This window comes from Sesamum indicum, linkage group LG12 (genome assembly GCF_026168435.1).
Source record: "Sesamum indicum cultivar Baizhima isolate 11 linkage group LG12, ASM2616843v1, whole genome shotgun sequence".
NCBI classification, from domain to species: domain Eukaryota; kingdom Viridiplantae; phylum Streptophyta; class Magnoliopsida; order Lamiales; family Pedaliaceae; genus Sesamum; species Sesamum indicum.
In genome coordinates this window covers 12,452,915-12,479,240 of record NC_142668.1, presented here as the reverse complement: position 1 = coordinate 12,479,240, position 26,326 = coordinate 12,452,915, and the positions used below count along the sequence as shown (strand labels likewise).

Below are 26,326 nucleotides of genomic sequence, written 5' to 3'. Positions count from 1 at the left end.
CATAAGTTTGTGTTTCAGCACTTACCAGGTACAACTAAACTAGAGTGAGGCAAATATTAATTAAAGAAAAAGCATGATGATGATGATCAGGTCAAGAGCGGGAGAGAGAGAGACAGAGAGAGAGAGAAGGGTGGAGGCAAGAAACTCAGAGAGAATGTATTGGCCCATTGTGGAGATAGTGAAAGTAGTTTAACAACCAAAAAGGCAAAGAAAAGGCTGTGTTTTAGTGGTGTGGAGAAGACGCATTTCACTGAAATGTTTCAAGACAAAAACTAAAAACATGAGAAGCTGCTGCAGGTGTATGTATATATCCAGTATCCCACTTTCCTACCCTACCTACCTAGCTAATAAGAGAGCTTCAGAGACAGATCAATGCAATTGATTGAGGCATGATCAAATCCAGCCATCCATCCAGAAGAAGCTTCTGACGATGAACCTCCCTCCTGCTGCACCACCTCATCGCCACCTTTCCCTGCTCCTGCTGAGGGAAAGAACTCATACTCCATCAACACTTGATTCCCACCCTCCCAACCACCTGATCCTGATCCTTTCATGTGCACTGCCACAACCTCTACGCCCTACAAATTCATATACATATCTATATGCATGATTTCAATATATATATACAGTTCCATTCATTATAGTAATTCACAGGGAAAATCAAAATGCGGGTTTTGTCTGAATCGTACATAGATTATGGAGATTATACTATGAAATTGTTATTTATGACATTCAAACCTCAAAAGTTGAGAATGAAATAGCTAACTAGGTATCTGTTGAGTGAAACGAGGGATAATGAAGATTGATTACCTGCTTGCCATTTCCAACCTGATGAGGTACCGACGGTGTTTTTGTTCCAAGGCCCTGATGATTTTCTTGGTTGATGATGTTCTGATTGTCTCCTACGTTTAACCCCAAGAATCCGCAGTCTCCAACGTTGCACATTTGCGTGTACATGTCTGATCTCACAGCTCTACCGCCGCCCCAGTTCGCACCATTTACTTTCTTTTTCTGCAAATATAAGAATGCATAGATATGTTTTACTACAAATTTTAAGGTTTACTTTTGAAAAAAACTTTAAGTAATTGCATGAACTAGGTTGACCTTGTGGCAAGCATTACAGTGTTCTGAGTAGCAGTTGACAGCATTTGGGGTGGAAGAGAGCTCTTTAGAGATCCCACTCACATTCTTACCAACAAAACCCGAATTATTCAAACACCCAATTCCAAACAGATCCGTTTGATAATGAGGCTGATCAGAAGCCAACCCACCAACACCCATCTGCCCATGAAAACCCAGATAACTCTGGTTCTGACTCAAACCCATTTGGGGGACACCCGGAGCCGCAAAGCCACCCAACTTGGAAAGCTGAACAGGAACAGAAGAAGCATTGATCAAAGCAGGATCAGGAAATGAGGGTGCAGTAAAACCCTGGTTTTTCGTGTTGATTTCAGTCATTTTCTTCCATCTTTCTTGCATCCTCAACCGCTCAAGCTTCTCAACTCCCATCCCTCTCTGCGGTTGTTTCTTCTTCTGCGACGACCCGGCAGATGATCCGTCGCAGCCCCTGGGCTTCCTCCTCCCAGAACTACGGCGTACTGGGTGGTGATCGTGATCGTGATCTTGGGGGGGCGGTGGGTTTGTGGGTTGATGGTCATTGGCCGCCATGAGGAGAGAAGTAGGCATTGTTGTAGGTAGAGTGGGCTTTGAATTAATGGAACAGTGGCTATGTGAAACAGGTTATAGAGAGAGAGAGACAGAGGGAGGGAGATGTAGAGAGAGAGAAATAAAGAAAAAAGGTAGGAACCAGAAGTAGAAGTACAGCTGAGAAATGCAAAATGTGGGGGGGTTTTCATGAAGGTTTTTGGGTGTGTCCGTACAGAAAGGGTTGATGTGAGCACTCCACTTTTTACTACTGCCACACTTTTCTGCATTTGTCTTTAGCAGCGTAGAAAGCCTTTTCCAGTTTTCCCTTTTCCAACGACTCCGATTCTGTAGAATATAACTCCACCATTTCATTTTTAAAAGAATCCAAACATAATTTTTTTAGAATATTATATATGAGAGGCTGCATTTTTTTTATATATTAAATTTCTTATTTTTACAGCCGAAATTTTTCCATGAAATAATTGTTTAACATGACATCAAAGAATAACAAAAGAAACATGCTAAAATATCAAATATTTTTTTAATAAATTAAATTTTTAGATAAAATAATCATTTAACATATTTATTTTATAACTTATAATATTTTTTAAATAAACGAACATCAACAGAGAATATTGTTATGTGGGCCAAGGGTGGGTCCATTTTGGTAATGAAAAATAGAAAGACATCTACGTCCACACACACACATATACATATATATACATATATGCTCCCCATACCATACATGAGACATGGTATAAACATGATCATTCTACTTACACACTGTATGTATGACGTGGCAATGAGTCTCTTACATATAAACCATAAATAGTTTTAAATATTACAAATTCATTTCAAAACTAAACATGCAAAGATAGATTTGCAAACAATTGATTGACATATTTTCTTCACATATATATTTATTTACAAAGCTATCAAAATATTTTCTTTTTATCAATTCTTTTAATATTCTAAAATTTGACAACTCCAAATGTATAACGAATTTGAGATTTAAATTCAGTTCGATCATTCAAGACAACTAAAATAGGTACGTAAAAATCATAAATACACACATACTAAATTAATTCTTAGAATATGTATAATAACAATCCATGTCGATCAATCACATCGAAATAACGTGAGGTCTATAAACGTAGAGTAGATAGAAGTCAAATATGTAAAAACACACTCTAAATAAATCCGATTTGATTAGGAAAAGAAAAAGCAAATAATTGGAAAAATATTAATGATTTGGGTGTAATAAATAGGGGGTGCAAACATTAAAAGCAGCATATAAAAAAGCAATGAGATAGAGTGAGATTTTTTGGTGGCCTTTCCGTCCACATCTGCTCACATATATATATATATATATATATATTATGAGATTTTGCTAATCGATTACTCTCTCTATATATATATATATATAGTTCTATAACTGGAAATTAGATCCCAAAGTCTGACTTCACCTGCTCTTCAGTACTGTTTGCTTTTCCAATACCATATGCCAAAAAACAAAGAAAAATGCACATGTCCTAAGATTAATACTCTATTCTTCCACAACATTAACATCATGTTGTGTGGGAGCTAACAAAATATTAATGTGGAATGTTTGTTTTGTTCAATTTGGACTATAACTACTTTTCTTTCTTTCTTGCCATATTTTCCCCAACTTTTTTTTTTACACTCATACATCCAACACACTTATACACCCAAAAATTCGAATACAAAAAAAAATCTTATGTCTGAACTTTTGGATTGTCTCCTCAAGACATGTCATATTTCCGAATCTTGAGGACATGAAAATCAATGTTGCTGTTAATTTGTGCAATATGAACATTTGGTTTGAAATTTTTTTTCAAAATTGAACACATTTTAATTTGTGAATCATGCATGTTTTCAAATAATTACACTTAATTCATGGTGTTTTATTGCAGGATTGAAAATAAATGATCTAAATAAGATGTCGTATGCTTTTCCCCTTATCATTCAGATATTACACATAAGAAGTGGTCAGTATATAAGAATCTTATCAATATGGGTGCATGTTTAATTTATGTATAATAGTTTATTATCTATTTTTTTCTTTCATGTGTATCAATTATTTATGAAAAAATTATAATTTTAATCTTTTAAATATAGGGGGACTACAATTTTGACTGTTATTCAAATCAACTTTGGCAATTTGCGGTCTTGTAATTAAAAAGAATCGGCAATTTGATTACATAGCACCTTACATGCACTACACATGCAATTTTCAATCAATTTATGAATTCTCGATCAGAAATATCCTCAAATTGTTATTTACAGGACAAAATATTACAATTTTGTCATTATTTAGTTTAAAATTATTTTGATATGTTTAATTGAATATTTTATATTTAAAATATTAATTACTTTATCGAGTCGTATGTAAAAAATAATAAATAATCCTCACATGCCTTTTATTTTGCCAATTAATTTTCCATGTTAAGTTATCATTTTTTTTTCTAGCTTCTCACCATTGTGGATCAGAAAATAAGTGCAAAAAATTGCTTAGTTTGAGTACTAATGTGATGCCTTAAAGCGTGTTTCTAAACCTGAGTATAGACTCTTAAATTGAGATTTTTGCCAATCTTATGAGCGACAATACACTGTTTCATGCATAATTACTCCTAAAATCGGGTTCAATATCTCTTGATTTTAATGATCATCTAACAACTAGCTCAATATGTTAGTTTTCATTAAATTTTCATTCGTTCTGTATAATTAGTTGCCAAAAGCCCCTTTATGGTTGTGAAATATAATTTTACTTATATTTTAAAAACTTTTAAAATTTTTCTTGGACCCAGTGGATAGTTTTTTTTATAAACTTTTAAAATTTTTCATCCACTTCGTCCAAATATTTTTATAAAATTTAACTAAAAAAAGAAAAAATATATATATACAACAAGGACAAAGTTGACAATTTCAAATCTCAATCCAAGAATTATATAATTCCATCAAATTAACATTATGGGTATTTTTAATTTTCTAAGCAATAAAGGAATATTCACAATTATGCTGATTATCAGAGAAGCTCGTTGTAATATTTCATTATAATCTGTATATGCTTGAATTTCACCAAACAAGTCTTAGAACGTGGAGCGTGTGGATGTAACATATATACTTACAAACATTATTTTATTTTGATCTAAATAATATAAATTTTTGTTCTGATACTACCATGTTTAAGATAGTCGATTGATAATTTACGTATTATACACTTGGAATCAAATGAAATGAAGATCACTGCTCTTTATCCAGACAATTTACTTACAGGCGATGGTCTGTTGATACCACACGCTAATTTTTAAAATAATAATTATATATTTAAATAGTTATATCAATAAATGTACTTATTTATTTCAAATTATCCAAATTATCTCTTAACCGTCAATATACTATTATATTCATCCACCACTTGCACTCATGTTAATCATTATATCCGCTTTTATCATATACTGATTCTTTTTTTTAAAAAAAAAAATTGTATCATATTCATCTGACTATATACACACAAGTACTTCATGATACATTAACTAATAAAAGAAGATAAACAGTAATAAACTTATAATAATAATAATTGGTTCTGGAAAAGGTAAATCGAATTAGTGTTGTGAAACATGAAGTGGTGGAGGAGTTTTTGTCCCAAAAGGGTAGGATTTGGAGAGTTATGATGAAGTCTAGAACCTGAACATCAACATAAAGATTTCATGATATTATAAAAGGGTAGGATTTGGAGAGTTATGATGAAGTCTAGAACCTGAATATCAACATCAAGAATTCATGACATTATGACCCCTAATGCATGCTGCTCAGGTTCTTCCCACAATACCTATACGTTTGGACATCGTTGCTTCTGGATAAGTTGGGACGTAGATGTTAGATTACTTCATTGATGCCCATGAAAATAACTGATGACCAACACTATACTTAATGATAGTGTAGTGTAGAGAGTTTAACTGTAGGGGGGAAGCAAGAATCAAAGACATACATATATATATATGTATGGAAATTAAAGCTGCTGACATACTTTATTAGGATGTCTAGATTTTTAATAGTGTGTTTGAATAAGGGGTTGGCATTGATTTGTCCCTTGGGGTGAGAGGATTTGGCATAAGGATGATGGGATATAGAGTAACTGTTAGTTGTGGCTTTATGCAACTTTTATACAAGCCTAACTACTCCTGGCAAACTAGCCAAATCTCACTTCTTCTCGAAAATCTTAGTTGAGATTCATATCTGCATCCATCTCTCTCCTCTTTCCAACCAATACATACTCTCTCACACACAGTCAGAGAGTGTGATTACAGTATTTGGCATGCAGATTGTACAGCACTGCAAAAGCCCATCTGAGTTGCAGACAGTGTACATTGAACTTCAATGTAAGATTTTAGGTGTGGATGCGAACCAACTTTGAGCATAAATCTGAATCGTCTATATGGTGGCATACCATATCAAATGTGTGCCTGTACTGTAATTCAAAGGTACACTTTTCAAACACCCCATTCCATGAAAAAGAAACAAAGCCCCTGTCACCTGTTCCTTGTGTTTGTACCTTGAGACAGTAAATAACAAAGCCCTAAGCCCAGATCAAGATATATAGTGTCAGGATGTGTCTGCTCTATGTGGTCCTCAACCTCCCATTCTTGCTCTCCCACATTCTACTTTTCTTTATTAACCTTAGCTGACACTAATATTTTTCTACATACTCAACAAAAAAGGAAAAGGAAAAGAGTCGATAATTCCTTAAATTGGAGATAAGGGAAAGACATGGAAATCAGAAAGTAAATTAAGACAACATCTTCAAACTACATGACTGTCCTCGTATATTTAGCTTAACCATAATGTCTATTCGTAAGATGTTAAAGACAAGATTATCCTTGATAGGTTAATTAGACATATGTTGGACATGCTCCATGACACCATTTCCAGCAACTATTGCATGATAACTTCCTCATTCTAAGTCAGACAAGTTTCTGACAGCCAGTTGAAATCTTACACCCTGAAACTATATATATCAAACACAGAATATCATCACCAAGTAGATGACCATTGATTCACGTTAGTACGAAGATGATCGTGCAAAAAATATTATGAAAACTCAAGGAGCTTCAGCTGGCTATCCAAAAAAATTGAAATAGTATCACTGTAGTTTAATATGTCCAGGGCATGTGCATTCAATATCCTAGGAGTCATGGGCATATATAGTGGTGGTTGCTGTCTGGACAATGAAGTGTGGATTTCCAAAAAGAATATTATATCCACACACACACACATGCTCAGAAGGGTTTCTACATACAAGTTTGAACCCATTTTTTAGAATGCCAGGCTCTCAGGCAAGATGAAGGATCCACTTATGCATATTATCAAACTCCTAACTCAGCTGCATCCTTTGGCAAATGCATGACTACTTGAGCAATGGACTGAGTTCTCAAAACTCTCCTTCCAGCCATGTATCACCATTTCAATATTCCAACATCAATCTTCGCTTAGCCATGTTTTATGATTTTAAACAATTGTTAATTAGCTTCCTGCATTTCCCTTTCTGTGGCAGAAAAATAGAAAATTTACCTCAAATCTAAAATGCAATTACTTTTGCATTATCTTTATTCTTATATCACGTCCTCCTATTCCTTCAGCAAGGGTGTAAGACTTCAATTAGAGGACATATATACTTTCCACAGTCTTCATGTCAAATCAGTACTTCTAGGTATAACCACAAGATAATGATTCATAATACAAACATAACATGGTAATACGTCCCGCTGTATCTTTTCCCCATTAGCTATTTGAGCTAAAATATAACATATATATATCAGGTTTGGCATCTGATCCTACTACAACCATGATAGCATAAGCACCATTTTTGTGATTGTACTACTTGATCAAACTATAAACTAATATTCGATGCTTGATTTTTAAATAAATCGTAAGATAATGAAACATATAAGTCCGGAGACAACCATCGGAAAGCTTTGAATGATAAACAGGTATTATCAACTAACATACAGACAACATCACTGCGTGTGAAATGACTTAGAAGCCTTTGCCTTTTGGTTGCGAGCGTTGAGTTCCAATATCTACATACACGTATAATAAACATTAGATCCGATAAGTACTTCTATTGCAACTATGCTTCTATCTTGCACCTATCCACACTTACAACATGGGAAGCAATCCATTTTCCACTCACAAGGGATTTATTTCCTGTCAAAATCTCGAGATTCATTCTTCTGCCAAAAACTACGCAAAAGAATAAAAAAACAGTTAAGAAGGAAATGAGAGGGAACAGTCCTCCTAGTACAAACACACGCCAAAAACCTTGCCTGCGCTACTCAACAAAAATTACTTTATTTTCTTTCCGAATCTTCCCTCTCTAGTACCTTAGGACGATTCCTCTGCAAGAACCCTTCCATGATCACCCTTTTCTTGTACTCCTCCGGCTCAACAACGTTTCCGTTTACCGGCCAGCCACCGTCTTGAGACCCGCAGCTCGGAGCAAAAAACAGCCATGTTAAAATGCAATAACCTTCCCCCAGAAAACCAAAGCTACTAGACAAACCAGGAGAAGGAACATTCCTGCAGCAATTGTGTAACTACATTTGCTATCAACCCTTTTCGTGTGCCTATTGTTTGTTCTTGTCGGTCTCGAATCAAGAGAAGCAGGCCCCTTAATTCTTTCGGATCCCGAACTGAGTCCGATGTAATGGAAGAGGCAGAGGAAGGGGGCGTCGATGAAAACAACGACTGATGGTCGAAACTTTCTTCATTATAGTCCGAAAATCCCTTGTAGAAAATTGCTAAGTAATGATGCAGACTATAAAAACAGTTTAAGGTGGCATTGGCCATATGGAGCACAGCAAAGTATGATATTTTCTTATATTTAAAGAATCTTTTAGTCGTAGTTAATGTATTAATTTAATTATTTTCAGCGTTATTTATGTTTTGTTGTCTTTTGGACATTAAGTTTCAAGTGTGTATAAGTTGAAAACTAACATACTATTTCTTAAATAAGAAAAATAATATAAGAAACTCTAAAAGTTCCCTACTCTTTTTAGTTCATTATTCATTATTTTTTGTGTTTTAAGTCTTCATTAGAGTGTTTGATGGAGATAAAGGTGAATTATATTTTTTTAGAGTATCATCACTTCTTGAAATTAATTCTTTATCGAAAAATGAGCTTTATTAAAGACCGAAAAGTGTTATAATATATAGCTATGCATCTATTGTGATAACTAAAATAGATAGAAGAATGAAAAATTATTTAAGAGCAAAACATTACCATATTGTAATTTTAGAAATTTAACCAAAATTTAAATTTTTAGAATTTTGGTTTTTTCAATTATATTAACAATTCTTAAGTGGCATCAAAATATACGGGTCCAAATAGAAAAATAAAATAATAAGAATAAAGAATACGATTTAAAAAAAATAAAATCTCAAATTGCATGAAGAAAATTATATACACGAGTGTAAATCATATTAAATTTTATTATTTTGATTATATATTGCATAATTAATTATAAAATATTAAATATATATATATTTTTTTTTTCTTTTTCTGCTACTTATATGAAGGTACTTGATTTAACAACCATGTGAAGTGCTTGTCACCTTTTGGTTAAATTTCTAATAGTAGTACTAAAAGTGTAGATATTTTATTATTATAGTATTTTTCCACCCTATTTTTTAAATTACGATATCATTATTGCAAAAGATTTTAAATTATGATACTAAAATTATCATTTTTGAATTTATAATTTCATAATGCGCATTATGCTTTGAATATATATATATATATTATATTTTTCTATATTAAAAAAAATATGTATATTATTTTTTCTAAAACAAGAAACTAAATAAGAGATAAGGTTGTGCTCATAGTTTGGAATTGGGCGTCTAACATCATTACATTTTTATTTATATTTAACATTACATAATATCTGTATCTATCTTATGGTCCCCGCCCCTTTGTCTAAATTCACCGCCACCAGGCATTTTTTAGACCGCGCACTCTAAAACAGGGTTCCTTTCCTATTCTGTTGGTCACTAAAACCACGTCCACTCTGCCTCTATATAAACAACCCGAACAACATATTCACCTCTTGAAGTTCTCCTCCCATAAAAAGTAAAAACCCATCACTACTTAGTTTTCTCAGCTCGAAAGCTGCAAATCAGAATAAGTTGGGCAAGCAGAGCTTGGTTAGTGTCTGCAAGCATTAGGCACAGCTAGCTAGCTAGCTTTATTGGTTTAATTTGCGCAGAGAGAGTCGTCTGCGCAAAACAAACTTATACTGCTTACAGTCCACATTGTATGTACAGCTTTGCCAATATACGTAGTCCAGCTGCCTCTGCCTGTCTCTCCCTGTCCTAACGCTAACTACTTACTACTACCATTACCATTTATAACCCCTTACAGAAACTTTTCAGACATAAGTTTGTGTTTCAGCACTTACCAGGTACAACTAAACTAGAGTGAGGCAAATATTAATTAAAGAAAAAGCATGATGATGATGATCAGATCAAGAGCGGGAGAGAGAGAGAGAGAGAGAGAGAGAGAGAGAGAGAGAAGGGTGGAGGCAAGAAACTCAGAGAGAATGTATTGGCCCATTGTGGAGATAGTGAAAGTAGTTTAACAACCAAAAAGGCAAAGAAAAGGCTGTGTTTTAGTGGTGTGGAGAAGACGCATTTCACTGAAATGTTTCAAGACAAAAACTAAAAACATGAGAAGCTGCTGCAGGTGTATGTATATATCCAGTATCCCACTTTCCTACCCTACCTACCTAGCTAATAAGAGAGCTTCAGAGAAAGATCAATGCAATTGATTGAGGCATGATCAAATCCAGCCATCCATCCAGAAGAAGCTTCTGACGATGAACCTCCCTCCTGCTGCACCACCTCATCGCCACCTTTCCCTGCTCCTGCTGAGGGAAAGAACTCATACTCCATCAACACTTGATTCCCACCCTCCCAACCACCTGATCCTGATCCTTTCATGTGCACTGCCACAACCTCTACGCCCTACAAATTCATATACATATCTATATGCATGATTTCAATATATATACAGTTTCATTCATTATAGTAATTCACAGGGAAGATCAAAATGCGGGTTTTGTCTAAATCTTACATAGATTATGGAGATTATACTATGAAATTGTTATATATGACATTCAAACCTCAAAAGTTGAGAATGAAATAGCTAACTAGGCCCTGTTGGTGAAACGAGGGATAATGAAGATTGATTACCTGCTTGCCATTTCCAACCTGATGAGGTACCGAAAGTGTTTTTGTTCCAAGGCCCTGATGATTATCTTGGTTGATGATATTCTGATTGTCTCCTGTGTTTAACCCCAAGAATCCGCAGTCTCCAACGTTGCACATTTGCGTGTACATGTCTGATCTCACAGCTCTACCGCCGCCCCAGTTCTCACCGTTTACTTTCTTTTTCTGCAAATTTAAGAATGCATATATATGTTTTACTACAAATTTTAAGGTTTATTTTTGGAAAAAACTTTTGAGTAATTGCATGAACTAGGTTGACCTTGTGGCAAGCATTACAGTGTTCGGAGTAGCAGTTGACAGCATTTGGGGTGGAAGAGAGCTCTTTAGAGATCCCACTCACATTCTTACCAACAAAACCCGAATTATTCAAACACCCAATTCCAAACAGATCCGTGTGATGATGAGGCTGATCAGAAGCCAACCCACCAACACCCATCTGCCCATGAAAACCCAGATAACTCTGGTTCTGACTCAAACCCATTTGGGGGACACCCGGAGCCGCAAAGCCACCCAACTTGGAAATCTGAACAGGAACAGAAGAAGCATTGATCAAAGCAGGATCAGGAAATGAGGGTGCAGTAAAACCCTGGTTTTTCGTGTTGATTTCAGTCATTTTCTTCCATCTTTCTTGCATCCTCAACCGCTCAAGCTTCTCAACTCCCATCCCTCTCTGCGGTTGTTTCTTCTTCTGCGACGACCCAGCAGATGATCCGTCGCAGCCCCTGGGCTTCCTCCTCCCAGAACTACGGCGTACTGGGTGGAGATCGTGATCGTGATCTTGGGGGGGCGGTGGGTTTGTGGGTTGATGGTCATTGGCCGCCATGAGGAGAGAAGTAGGCATTGTTGTAGGTAGAGTGGGCTTTGAATTAATGGAACAGTGGCTATGTGAAACAGGTTAGAGAGAGAGAGAGCGAGAGAGAGGGAGATGTAGAGAGAGAGAAATAAAGAAAAAAGGTAGCAACCAGAAGTAGAAGTACAGCTGAGAAATGCAAAATGTGGGGGGGTTTTCATGAAGGTTTTCGGGTGTGTCCGTACGCTGCATAATACAGAAAGGGCTGATGTGAGCACTCCACTTTTTACTACTGCCACACTTTTCTGCATTTGTCTTTAGCAGCGTAGAAAGCCTTTTCCAATTTTCCCTTTTCCAATGACTCAGATTTTGTAGAATATAACTCCACCATCTTATTTTTTAAAGAATCCAAACATAATATTTTTTGAATATTAAGTACGAGGGGTTGCATTTCTTTTAATATATTAGATATCCTTCTCTCTACCGCTCAAATTTTAATCAAATGAAATGGTCATTTTATATGACATTAGAGGCAGATCAAATAAGAATCGTGAATCCGAATTCCATTCCACGTAAAAAGATAATATGTTAAAATATTAAATATTATATAATTTCTTTCTCTAATAGTTAAAATTTTCAAAGTCATATACTAAATATATAGGTTGAAGTCTTTTGGCAGGTTTCAATTACCGAAAATTGTGCATTGCAATACTTATATTTTGTCAAGTGGGTTTTGTCTAATTTTTATCTAACCAGGTTTCAGTTAGTTCAAATCGTGTATTTATAACAAGTATATTTTGCTTCATTTTTATGGATTCTATCTTTTATTTTGTATTGTATTGAATTACTTATTTTCTGCCGTACATGATTTTATGGGACCAAAAAAATTATTTTTAAATTTAATTGTACTAAAATACTATGGAATATTGGAAGACCAATTTTTTCTCCTTTTCCTCAGATTTACATGACTTTTCCAACCAAAATTATGAGTTGACGGCCGTTAAGGCTCTACTGTTAAGTTGGTACCAAAAATACTTATCTTTGATTTAATAGTACCAAAACACGAACTTATAAAATTTGTGATACCAAAAGCAAAATTAGCATTTTTTAATGATATCGAAACACAATTTTGCCCTGTATATATATTATGAGATTTTGCTAATCGATTACTCTCTCTATATATATATATATAGTTCTAAAACTGGAAATTAGATCCCAAAGTCTGACTTCACCTGCTCTTCAGTACTGTTTGCTTTTCCAATACCATATGCCAAAAAACAAAGAAAAATGTACATGTCCTAAGATTAATACTCTATTCTTCCACAACATTAACATCATGTTGTGTGGGAGCTAACAAAATATTAATGTGGAATGTTTGTTTTGTTCAATTTGGACTATAACTACTTTTCTTTCTTTCTTGCCATATTTCCCCAACTTTTTTTTTTACACTCATACACCCAACACACTTATACACCCAAAAATTCAAATACAAAAAAAATCTTATGTCTGAATTTTTGGATTGTCTCCTCAAGACATGTCATATTTCCGAATCTTGAGGACATGGAAATCAATGTTGCTGTTAATTTTTGTGCAATATAAACATTTAGTTTTGTATTTTTATTTCAAAATAAACACATTTTGTGAATCGTGTTTTCAAATAATTACACTTATTCATTCTGTGTTATTGCAGAGGATAATCGATCATTTTAGAAAACCCAAAACGCTAAAAAATTTAAACAAATTAAATATGCAGAGGCCATAAACCCTAACCCTAAAGTTAAACCATTTGACTTTTGCGCAGATTTCGAGAATTCTAAACAGAGCCTCTCCTGTACCCTTAGGAGTCCTGAATCCGTCGTGTCTGTCCAAAACCAGCACAAAATGGAACACCCAAACACATCCCAACCTGACACGTGTAGGTAGAGTGGGCTTTGAATTAATGGAACAGTAGTAGTGGCTGTGTGTGAGAGAGAGAGAGAGAGATGTAGAGAGAGAAAGAAAGAAAAAAGGTACACCAACCAGCTGAGAAATGCCAAATGGGGTTGATGTGAGCACTCCACTTTCTACTACTGCCACACCCTTTTGCATTTGTCTTTAGCAGCTTTAAAAGCCTTTTTCAATGACTCAGATTTTTGTAGAATATAATAACTCCACCATTTCATTTTTAAAAGAATCCAAACATAATATTTTTCCGAGTATTAAATACGAGAGGCTGCAGATATTAAATTTTCATCCCAAATCTTTTAATGAAATAGTCGTTTGACATGACATCAAAATCAAAAGGTATATTAAAATATTAATAATTTTTAAATAAACTGATGGTTTAACATATTTAATTTATAATTTATTTTTATGAGAACCAATAACTTTTAGAATATTTAAAAATATTTAGTCATTCTATATAGCCAAAATAGACATATCATAGATTTTAGAATTTTTAAATCGACTTATAAACTTTTCAAAATATATCATAAAACGTTTGAAAGTATTGTAAAATCTCCATAATTTTTTAAGTAAAAATTTATTATTGTTATTTTTATAAATTTCATTATATATATGTATATGTGCTCCCTATAGGTACCATGCATGAGAAATAATATAAACATGATCGATCGACATACACCAATATACATGATGTGGCAATGAGTCTCTTACATTTAAAATATAAATACTAGTAGTAATAACAAAATACACTTTCAATTATATAAAATATAACAAATTCATTTAAATTATTTTTCAAAACTAAACATGCAAAGCTAGATTTGGAATCAATGGGTTGACATTATTTTCTTCACATACATTTATTTGCAAAGCTATGAAAATATTTTCCTTTTAACAATTCCTTTAATATCTCTAAAATTGGACGCCCCAAATATCTCACAGTTCTGTAACGGATCAAAAATTTAAAATTCAGTTGATTGTTCAAAATAATTAAAAAAGGCATGTAAAGATCAGAGATGCACACACTATAAATTAATTCCTAAAGTATATGTAATAACTATCAATTTCGATCAATCACATAAAAATAACATAAAATATTGAGCTATATAAATGTAGAGTGTATCGTATTGTTAAAATTTGTAAAAAGGCAACTTAAATAAACTCAATTTGAGCAGAATAAAGCAAATAATGGAAAAAAATATTAATGATTTGGGTGTTATAGGATGTGCGGACATTAAAAGCAGCAAATAAAAAAGCAATCATAGAGAGTGAGATTTGGTGGCCTTTCAGTCCACATCTGCTCACATATATATATATATATATATATATATTATGAGATTTGCTAATCGATTACTCTCTCTCTCTATATATATATGTAGTTCTATAACTGGAAATTAGATCGGAAGGTCTGACTTCAGCTGCTCTTGGGTACTGTTTGCTTTTCCAATACCGTATGGGCCAAAAAACAAAGAAAAATGTACGTGTCCTAAGATTAGTAGTCTATTCTTTTGGACAACAATATGTTGTGAGGGAACCTAACAAAATATTAAAGGCACAATCAATCGTTTTTTAAAACCCAAAATGCTAAAAAATTTAAACTAATTAAATATGCAGAACCCATAAATTTAAAACCTAATTAAACTCAGCTAAGGCGCCATTTGGCTTTTGCGCGCATCCCGAAAATTCTATGCAGTCTCCCCTGTACCCTCAGGAGTCCTAAATCCGTCGTGTCTGTCCAAAACCAAGACAAATCGAACACCCAAACACATCCCAACCTAACACTTATCTCCCGTACACGTGCCGAGATATCCCGCCTCTCCTCCACCAGCCTTACGTCCGTACACCCCTCAAGTAAAAGATTCTCTACATTGGCACCCCACTCTACGCGGGCCATAATAGCTCGGGGACCATCCGTCCGTCCCCACATGGAAAGTGGAGAGAGCCTGTACCAAGATTCTCACCGTTAACTGTTAATCTAATAATCCTCTCCCTATCTTTCCTTATTGTCTCTTAATGCCTTGAATTTCCTCTGCATAGGCGTGGGTGCCCGGATACGGAAAGTGGGGCCGGGATGATGACGTGGCCGCATATCGTTAGTTCACGATTGCGGTGCACCGTACACCCTATGATAAGGTTGCCGGAGTAGCTCACCATCCTCTGCTTCTCACCATTGTGGAACAGAAAACAGTAATTTAGTGCAAGAAGTGGTTAGTTTGAGTACTAATGCGATGCCTTTAAACCATGTTTCTAAACCTGAGTATAGACTCTTAAATCGAGATCTTTGCCAATCTTATCAGCCACAGTACACCGTTCCATACATAATACTCCTAAACTCGGTCTCCTCAGACAATTTATTTACAATCCACGGGTGTGTGATACTACGATATTAATTTTTAAAACAATAATTACACATTTAAATATTATATTATATTGATAGTATTCATTTAAATGTCACTAGATTTGATTTTTTTTCTTTAAAAAAAATGATATCATCTATCTGAATATATATGCGCGGTGATACAATGGCTAGTAAAAGAAGATCAATAGTAATAAACTTATAACAATAATTTATTGGTTCTGGAAAAGGTAAATTGAATTAGTGTTGTTAGAGGAGTTTTTGTCCCAAAAGGGTAGGATTTGGAGAGTTATGATGAAGTCTAGAACCTGAATATCAACATCAAGGGTCTTATGATATTATGACCCCTAATGCATATATAGTGCCAGGTTCTTCCCATGAAAATAACTGATGACAAAATCTTCTTGTTTTCAGACCTAACTACACATTAACAGTGTAATAATTAATGATTTGTAGAGGGTGAAGTGCAAGAATCAAAGGCATGTATGCATGTTGTGTGGGATATAGAGTTGTGTGCAAGTCCTGGCAAACTAAGCCAAATCTCACTTCTTCTCTCATCTCTGTTTTTTGTTGCCATACAGAAAGCTACACTTTTCAAACACCCCATTCCATGAAAAAGAAACAAAGTCTCTGTCACCTGTTCCTTGTGACACAGTAAATAAACTGATATTCTTTTATCCCAAACCTAACAAATAAAAATTAAAACATTATCCAAATCTCATAAAGGACATGGCGTGATTCCAAGAAAATAGATAACACTAGAAATGGATAAATATATCTCACAACTCATAGCGCACAAGTGAAATACCTCTTGTAGTTCACAATAATCATAAAACAACACAACTTATCATCCAGACAGGCAAAGGTGTATCAATCCGCGGTTGTATGAAGAAACACAAGGACTGTGTTTGGATTTGGTTTCGGCCCATTAATTCTTGGGCCAAAATCAGTTCAATATTAGGATTTATTTTTGGACGCCTTATTTGGGTGTTTATTTTTATTTTTTTATGGGCCAAAATCAGTTCAAAAGGGTGCTTTTGTCATTGCAATATAAGATTTATGTTCAAATGCCCAAAGGGTAGTGTGCACCTTTTTAAATAATACAGGGGGTAATATAGTATTTTTTTTTTATCACAAGGGCCTATTTAAACAATTTGAATATCATAAGGGGTAATATGAATTTTACCCTTAATCAAAATGGAGGACACATTGGAGGGCTCAATTTATATGTCAAATGTATACAAATTTTTTTTCCTTTGTTCTGGATTTAACTTTTAAATTCAATCATATTTAATTTTAACCTTTTAAATATTTTGTACTAAAAAAATTCTACTTGAATGAAATAATTGACAAATTTTGAAAGTACATAATAATATACTAGTACTACATAGTTAAGTAAAATATTTTGTTTTTTGAATTATCTATTAAAATTTATCACTATGAATATAACGAATAACAAAGGCATTTTTAACACATTACCATAGTGCATTTAATTTTTATTTAAACTAAAAATATAAATTGCTTTCCAAACAAAAATTAATTAATATAAATACTATGTAACATATTCTACTCACAAACAAAATACTATATACACACACACGCACACATATATGTATATAAATATATAAAAGAGATGGATAGTGATTTTTGTCTTTCAAATCCCAACAAACAAATCTATCTGCAAATATACGCTCTATCTGCGAAATATTTATTTTATCTGTATTTTGCTGTCTTCATCTCCAAAATACTCAAAAAACAAACCAAACACAATAGTTGGTGGGTTGGGGCACCAAAACAAATCTATTGCCAAGTATTGTATGGTGAGGATATAACTTGATGTTTGTTTCTATTGATCATGTTGAACGTCTATGAAGTCCAACTCCCACATTTCTATAAGTTATCTTACCAATCTATTGAAAGCTTGGGGTTCATAACATCACTACTATGAATCGGCACCTTCACCTTACAGCATTTGTGTAACCAAAACAAACATAAAAATGGATAATGAATATCATATGGTTGCAGACATTAAAAACCAATTTTAAGTAGAATATCAGGACGCTACTTCCGGCAAACAGACGATCCTCAGAAACAAAATCGAATGACTGTTTACCAAGATCCTTAGGCAATACTTTTATTTGCCAACTGCTCATCCAATACCAGACTTTCAGTGTTTGGCATTGAAAGAAAGAAATGGTACAATAACAATAGTTTTAGAGAGAAGACGAGGAACGCTAGCTAATGTAGGATCATTCAACACAAACAAATTAAAGTTTGCAACTTTGAAGGAGACCACATTCATATATAGGGTCTTAACTAATTAATATTCTACTTAGTTCAAGATTCTTATTATATGTATATATGTAAAATATTTAATAAATTTGTCAGGTAGATGTATATTGTAAGAAGAGTGATTAATTTTGTAATCAATACAACTATATGTTGTTTTACTAATTGGGTACGAAGATTAAATTTCATATCTTTTACAAACTTTGTAATATGTCCATCTAGAAAACACTATACAAATAAATTTCTCATGTGTACAAAATGAAAAAAGCAATATACATAACAAATTTTTATTTAGAGCACTGACGAATCTCTATAATTTTTAATATTTACAACCATCACTATATAAATCATTTCAGAAAAAGAAAAAGAAAAACTATCAATATATACATCAACAATCGTTTGATAGAACTAATAACAAATATCGTACTACTAGCATTTCTTTTTATGAGAGATTTAAAATATTAGCATCATCTATTTCTGTCGAGTGGAGGTTTTGAGTTCTTGATATTTCACCTTCCCACAATTGATGAGAAAAATTTTAGGACAAGAAAAAAGAAAACAAACTACGGAAAAGAATAAAAGAAACCAGTTAAAAAGGAAATAAGAGAGAACAGTCCTCCTAGTACAAACACACGCCAAAAACCTTGCCTGCGCTACTCAACCAAAATTACTTTATTTTCTTTCCAAATCTTCCCTCTCTAGTACCTTACGACGATTCCTCTGCAAGAACCCTTCCATGACCACCCTTTTCTTGTACTCCTCCGGGTCAACAACGTTGCCGTTTACCGGCCAGCCACCATCTTGAGACCCGCAGCTCGGAGCAAAAAACAGCCATGTTAAAATGCAAGTCACTATTGCAAAAACCTTCCCCCAAAAAACCAAACCTACTAGACAAACCAGGAGAACGAACATTCCTGCAGCAACGTTGTAACTACATTTGCTATCAACCCTTTTCGTGTGCCTATTGTTTGTTCTTGTCGGTCTCGAATCAAGAGAAGCAGGCCCCTGAATTCTTTCGGATCCCGAGCTCGAGTCCGATGTAACGGATGAGGCAGAGGAGGGGGGCGTCGATGAAAACAACGACGGACGGTCGAAACTTTCTTCATTATCGTCCGAAAATCCCTTATAGAAAGATTTCTTATGGGTAGGACTTGTTTGCTTTTTGGTTTTGGATGATGGGGTGCTGCTCGATCGACAGGAGTCCCGCCTATATCTTTTGCTCCGAAATTTCCTCACCTGTATTCGAAAGATACTGCTGAGTCAGGATCTTTTGTAGCAGAAATTCTGGAAGAATTAACGTGAAAAATTATATGACTAAGTTGAAGATAGCGGTGCTTAATATATTTCTTACATTATTAAAATGAAAAATAATGAATTAGGGGTTGTCAGTCCTTGATTTTCACATTGTTTGATATTAATTATTGAGAATGGCGGTTGGACTAAGACAAAGTCATTGATGGATAACATCAAAGAGAAAGGGGAAAAAAAATCCATAAATCAAAATCAAACGCAATTAGACAAAACAGGAAGAACAAGAGAGCAATCAAAATTCTAACCGCATGAAGTAGACTGAAACGAAAAACAGAGATCATTCAATAATGAACCCCAACAAAGCATACAGTTAATTTCACCAAACAATGGAAGTGGTAAGTCGATACTCACCAATGGCGTCCTCAAGAGAACGGACTTGAGCAAACCGGAAAAGCCGTGGTGGGCCGTTTTCCTCGACGAGGGGGAGCGAGAGCAGGGTGCATCGTCGTCTGCGACAGGGGTAAAACACGCAAAACACTTGCTCCTCCCCAGGTGCTTCACGGGATCCATCGGAGACACCGTCTTAATCAAAATCCCATGCAAAGTTTGTGAAGAGAGAGAGAGAGGGAGAGATGGAGAGTAGAAAAACAAAAAGAGTAGTAGTAACGAGAAAAGGAGAGAAGCGAGGGGATATCAGAGAAATACGGAATCGTGGGCGTATATTTAGGCTGTCCGAGAAAAGGAAGGGAACGTGTTCGCTAGTGTGTGTAGTGTGTGTGTGTGTATGTTGAGTTGTTTAAATCAAATGGCGTTTATAAGTACACATAGGCATGTATGGAGATAGAGGAGATGGGGCCGGCTCCCGCTCACGGCTGTGATATCTCTTCAGTTTAATTTCGTATCTGATGCGATGCGACGTGAGAAAAGTAAAGGAGGTATAATAGGCTTGGAGTTGGACTGGATTTATGTTCCTTTTTTCTCGTTAACACATTAAGGAAACCTTCCGATTTTACTATAACATTATATTACATTACATGTACTTATTTTTATATAATATTTTTAGAGTATAATAATGCCTAGTTATATGTGTAGTGTGCTTATATTAAATGATCTATGACATGTGATGCCAAATTATAATAACATTTTATGTTTTACAAGATCGATTTGTGTTATTACACCTAGATCTCGCTACAGTATTTTGGTGTATGAAATGAACACTTGCTAATTTGGTATCTATGACTTTCTGATAGAAATTTGGTTATTTTCGGTTTGCTTTTATTTTATTTTCATCACCCCTCTCCGTCTCCTATGCCTGTTTCCACTTTTTTCAAGTAGTGAAACCAACTTCCCACTAGTTATTTATTCTTATCTAATTTTCTGGTCTCGAGTATTTATTTTTAAGTCTCAACTCATTTGAATTATCATCTCTCCATTGTTTATTTTGAATAATATGTGCAGATTCTGGGAGAGATTATTTTTATGAAGTCAAATAAATCATAGATGGAATTTCAAAACATTATAGTTTTTTAATATTTTTAGGAATGTGTAGAACGTGGCATATACTGCTAACTTCAAAAAATAATCAACAGAGTGCAACGCTGGAAGGATTGTGCAGTTGGGCTACTATTTTATGTTAATGGGCCAGCAAGGATGAACTCACTCGTCTGTAGACGTCTCCATAGAAAGAAATGCTGAGTTTCTTACAAGTCCATGTATTCTTCTAAACTAATACAACAAAAAAGAAGTTGGCTTAACCCAAGGTTTTGACTTTAAATTACGAAGACGAAGATAACAGCTGATCTGAGGGGGTTTGTGACACAGCAGAAAAGGAAGAGAATGAAGAGGAGAAAGAAAAGTAAGAAAGCTCAGTTTCGGATTACAACGTTTAGGCGGATTAACTTTTCAACTTAACTAATTTGAAAGTTAAATTGGATTTGCAAGTAATTGCAGTTCTGTAGAAGTATAATAGAAATCCTGATGAAGAAATATGTACATGATTATTTCTTTTTTTTTTTTTTTCCTTTAATGAGTAAAAGATAAACATGAATTAAGACTGATGACTCCTCTAATCCGTAAAGAATATCTCACATGCATAAGACTTAGCCCGCTGAGAAATTAGAACGTTTGAAAATTGACTTTTCAGAAAAACTATGGCGTGCTGGGTGATAGGTTTCAAGCTTTATCTTAAGAGTTAAGCCTACGCCATATGTTATGCACGAGCAAATTCCTGAGTGGAAAAGAAAAGTAAAATATCCAAATGAGTGAACATCCTAGAAAGTTGCGGGCAACTGAAAACAATCACAGACAATACCCAAAAGGGAAGATGAAAAACTTCCTAACCTGTAAAGCTATTTGCATCAATTCTTTGGTGTTGATATTAGCAATATAAACCATGTATAGCCTGCTCGAGTCCAATTCACAGCAGCAAGGTTTGTGTTCAAGCTTTTATTACTGCTAGCATTATTCATCCTGTGCATGCATGAAAAAGTAATAATCTCTGCTTCATGATGCTCAATGAATATAGGTAAGCAACAGAAGGGTGCTCACAGAATGTTACAGCTCTGCATGACCCTGCGGCCGCAGCCGCTGAGCTTCTGCCGGAGATGGGTAATATAACCAGCATCATCCGCAGCTTGGGCTACAACTTTGCTTTCAGCAGCCGCTTCGGCATCTATCCAACCCAACTCAAAATTCATCAGCTCATCAGCATCGGCATTAACAAGTTCATCGCTTTCCTCAAGTACGGGTTGAATCGCAGAAGCCGCAGGCTCCATTCCTGCAGGGTGGATCCTCTCTTCCTCAATATTTGATTGAGTGTCCGCTGGCTGGTTATCTTCGATGTTCCTGGATGCATTCCCAACCGCTGGCATAGACATACCTTCAAAAAGTGGTTCGAGCATGTCTCTGCATTCCAGAACCTTTTCCTATACATATATTCTATATTACTCCGCTCCACAAGATTAATCTTTGATGAATTTGCTAATTAAGAGTTACAAAAAGTCATTAGATTAATTTAATTACCACTTCAGGGAAAATGTATTCAGGAGTGAGAATGGTCAGTGCAATGAGTCCACATGTACTAGGAAACATGTGCGAGGCAACAGTGAGCACGGCGGAGGCTGCCACAACCGATGGCCTATATTTTGTGAATGAAATGTCTAGGTACATTATGAAGGAAAAAAAGAAAAGGAAAAGAAGTCAACAGAAATATTCTGGAATGAGTATCAATACATCAAAGAATCGGGAAATGAAGGAAATTGTTTCTCAACCAAGACATTAAGACTTAGTACAAGCATAAGAGCTGTTCCAAAACATGCTCCCGTAAATTTGAAAAGATGAAAAAAATATAATAATGAGAGTTAATGGAATGTTACTCTAAAACTAAATCCAGTACCCTGAGAAATAAAAGCTAACCACAGTAGGACTGAGTTTCCCTTGTTTCCTAGCCTGAAACTACCCACAGAAAACTTAAATCTCAAGATCTGTACAGACATGAGAAAACATTTTGAGTATCTTAAAATGCGTAAGTTCTTTCTCTTATTAGCAAGCAATCTTCCAGGGAATAAAACCGATACAATCTCAACTAAAATAAGTAATCTACATACCGAATTGAGATTTGACTATCAGCTGGCGAACAGGACGGCGAAGAGAGGGCGACTCACGCCGCAGAGGGAGGAGTGGTATGATGTACTCAATGAAGGAAATTGGTGTCAGAGCTCGCATTCTCCAATCCAAACGTCTGCAGATGTATAACTCCATCTGTAACACGTCTCTAGCTGAAAACTTGTTCAGATTCTTCTCGTTCTGTAGTAAACACCAAATTCCATCATACACAAATACATATTGTAGGATCGTTGCAAAGTACGAAGAACATACGTACATAATGTGTGTATTAAAAAGAGAATCATTCAAGATGTCAGACGTGTACGATCTATATATATCTCTACTAAATTTCTATTTTCAACAAAAAGAGCATCAACACACACACACATATCAAGAATTTAGAGTTCAAATACCCAAAATTTTGAGAGCACGAAGGTCTTGGTTCGGAGCTTCCAAGCAAGGGCCAGGCAACTGATCAGACATAGTATTATGTTTGCGAATTGAGTTTTAACCACAGGCTGAGCAGTGAATTCACTTTATCAGTAAACATTATATAATATGTGAAATACTTCACATATGGAATACAAAATACAAAAAATTGCAAGCGGAGTAAATAAGATTTCATATATATATATATATATATAATGATCCGGCGAAAACAGAAGCGACTATTTGCATTATATTTTCTTTCAAGTTCTTATATATTACACACTAAAAAAACAAAGACTAAAGAAATCAGAATCCAATACGTAGATACCGGGATTTCGCCTATCGACATGAACCGATCAAAGTAGGTCATTGCCACGTAAGGAATCAGCGCATCGAAATTCTCACACTTGGATTGCTTCATATGTCAACAAAACCAATCCAAATATTCATCACTAACTGATCGACATACTCGTTCATCAAATCATAAGTTATATTCGCACAAACACACTTCATTTTCAATTAATGCAGCGTACCTTTTCAATAAACGAAACCGCATATTTTCGAAGACATCCAAGGTTCTCATCGTCCAAATAGCTCGCAGGCACCGTGAAATACACTTCGGCACTGATTAGTCTGCCAAGCGACTCGCGTGCAGACTCCGGCAACTTATCGTAGCTCAATTTGTACAGATGCTCAGGATCTCCTTCCATTGTTGTTAATGTAAGTTTCGTTACTCCGTTCTTCTTTCTTCAAATTCTAGTGAATTGTCGAGAGAGAAAATGAGAGGTTTCGAGAAAGAGAGAGCGAGCGGTGAGGTATGGTTAGCTTAGTAGTGTTGAAGTTTAGAAATGTTAATTCGATCCACAGTTTGGCGGTTAAGTAGTTAGCAGGCTCTTAACGCTGTCATGGTGCCGTCAAGAAAGATGAAAGATTGAGCGGTTCAATTAACGGTGGGATTGACGGCTTGCAGCCCAAATGGAGACCGAGCTGACTCATTCGCCTCTATTTACTCGATTTCGAAATTTGCCGCCAAGAAAAGACAAGATTTGATATTATTATTATTAAATTTTTATTTTGACAGATCAATAATACGCTATATTACCATAAGATGTGCTTGAAACCCAAAAACAGATTTTGAGACCTCAAATTTTGAATAATAAATAGGGTAAAATACATTTCACTATTCCTCAACTATCATTCAAGTCGATTAAGTGACTTTTAAATTATAACATGTATCAAAACGACCCTTCATTTTAACCGTCAAACTTAAAAAATAATTGATGTTAATCATAATAGACAATTACATTTACTTTCATTACACATCCATCACAAAAAACAAAAAACAAAAAAAATTTAAGTCGGCATAACATGCCGTTATTGTACATGGTGATGTTGTAAATTTACTCAGAAAATATCGAGAAAAATATTTAGCCTTAAAAAAAGTGTTAAGAAAATTGATTTATTTTTGTGAAGATAAAAAAAATAAAAATAAATAAGTATTTGCTGAAAATATATATTTTTTTAATGTAAAATAAAAAAAGGAACGATTTTAAACAAAAAAAAATTAACTAAAAAAAAATGAGGTAAGGGAAGAAATGATTTTAATATAGTAAAATACTGAAGCCACTTATTTAACAAAGTATTTATATATCAAAAAGGCAAAAAAGGATACCATAGATAACTTACTGAAGACTTCTATTTTTAACTATATTATACTTGGCTACAACTCAAGTGAAGGTTATATGTGGTAGTGGCCGTAATTTTATTGTAAATTTTTAATAGCAGTACCAAAATTGTAAATATTTTATTAGTATAATTTTCTAAATTATGGTATCATCATTATAAGTTTAAATTGTGGTATAAAAATTATAATTTTCGCAATTTTTAAATTTATAATTTCAAAATGCACATTATGCTTTGAATATCATGTTATAAATCGTAACGCTTTTCCCTTTTTTATTTTTTGTTTTTTCTAAAAGAAGAAAGTAAGGAAGAGATAAGGTTGTGGTGATACTTCTGATTTGCGCGTCAAATCATTACATTTTTATTTATATTTTACACTTATATCATATTTGTATCTATCTTTTGGTCCACTCCCCTTTGCCTATATTCACCGCCACCAGGAATTTTCCATACTGCGCACTCTAAAACAGGGGGCTTTTCCTATTCTGTTGGTCACAAAAACCACGTCCACTCTCTCTCTATATAAACAACTCCTCACTCCCACTCCTTCACAACTCACAAACCACCCAAACAAGAAGTTCTCCTCTTGAAGTTGTACTTCAAATTTTCTCACTCAGAAAAGCTGAAAATCAGAATGAGTTCGTCAAGCAGAGCTTGGTTAGTGGCTGCAAGCATTGGGGCAGTGGAGGCACTGAAAGATCAGGGCTTCTGCCGATGGAATTACGCCTTGAGGCTTCTGCAACAGCATGCCAAGAACAATCTCAGATCCTACACTACTCAGGGCCAGAAGCTGTGCGGACCCTCTTCTACGGTGATTTCCAATAAGATGAGAGAAGAAAAACTGAAGCAGTCTGAGGAGTCGCTTAGGAAAGTGATGTATTTGAGCTGTTGGGGTCCCAATTGAGGATAATTACCCCCAAAATTGTGTACATATTGATTCTTAAATGATGATGATGACGAAAGTTTTTAACTCTTGAAGTTCTGGGACTGGTTTCTCAAAATCTCCCCATTGTTACTTGATGCCTCTGACT

At 34.7% G+C, this 26,326-nt stretch overlaps 4 protein-coding genes across 5 annotated transcripts; 1 reads left to right on the top strand and 3 right to left on the bottom strand.

Annotated features, from left to right (window-relative positions):
* Positions 1 to 10,455: 10,455 nt before the first annotated feature.
* On the bottom strand, positions 10,456 to 11,794 carry SPL (sporocyteless (SPL)). The gene is made up of 3 exons (XM_020698495.2): positions 11,213 to 11,794; positions 10,918 to 11,118; positions 10,456 to 10,689 (listed from the first exon to the last, which is right to left on the bottom strand). The coding sequence occupies exons 1-3, from the start codon at positions 11,792 to 11,794 to the stop codon at positions 10,456 to 10,458; spliced, it is 1,017 nt and encodes a 338-aa protein (XP_020554154.1).
* A 6,900-nt stretch (positions 11,795 to 18,694) lies between these two features.
* LOC105174784 (uncharacterized) lies at positions 18,695 to 20,491 on the bottom strand. The gene is made up of 2 exons (XM_011096973.3): positions 19,992 to 20,491; positions 18,695 to 19,565 (listed from the first exon to the last, which is right to left on the bottom strand). The coding sequence occupies exons 1-2, from the start codon at positions 20,148 to 20,150 to the stop codon at positions 19,002 to 19,004; spliced, it is 723 nt and encodes a 240-aa protein (XP_011095275.1). The 5' UTR covers positions 20,151 to 20,491; the 3' UTR covers positions 18,695 to 19,001.
* Positions 20,492 to 21,623: 1,132 nt separating this feature from the next.
* On the bottom strand, positions 21,624 to 24,466 carry LOC105174783 (putative cyclin-D6-1). Of its 2 annotated transcripts, XM_011096972.3 has the most exons (8): positions 24,146 to 24,466; positions 23,941 to 24,027; positions 23,597 to 23,701; positions 23,186 to 23,384; positions 22,602 to 22,738; positions 22,128 to 22,504; positions 21,921 to 22,049; positions 21,624 to 21,807 (listed from the first exon to the last, which is right to left on the bottom strand). In XM_011096972.3, exons 1-7 carry the CDS (start codon positions 24,320 to 24,322, stop codon positions 21,938 to 21,940), a joined length of 1,194 nt encoding a protein of 397 aa, XP_011095274.1. In that variant the 5' UTR covers positions 24,323 to 24,466; the 3' UTR covers positions 21,624 to 21,807; positions 21,921 to 21,937. The 2 variants fall into 2 exon arrangements, with proteins under 2 accessions (XP_011095274.1, XP_088732229.1); XM_088876103.1 differs by lacking the exon at positions 23,597 to 23,701.
* Positions 24,467 to 25,801: 1,335 nt separating this feature from the next.
* On the top strand, positions 25,802 to 26,273 carry LOC105174782 (uncharacterized). Its single transcript, XM_011096970.3, has one exon. The coding sequence runs from the start codon at positions 25,930 to 25,932 to the stop codon at positions 26,197 to 26,199; it is 270 nt and encodes an 89-aa protein (XP_011095272.1). The 5' UTR covers positions 25,802 to 25,929; the 3' UTR covers positions 26,200 to 26,273.
* Positions 26,274 to 26,326: the final 53 nt, after the last annotated feature.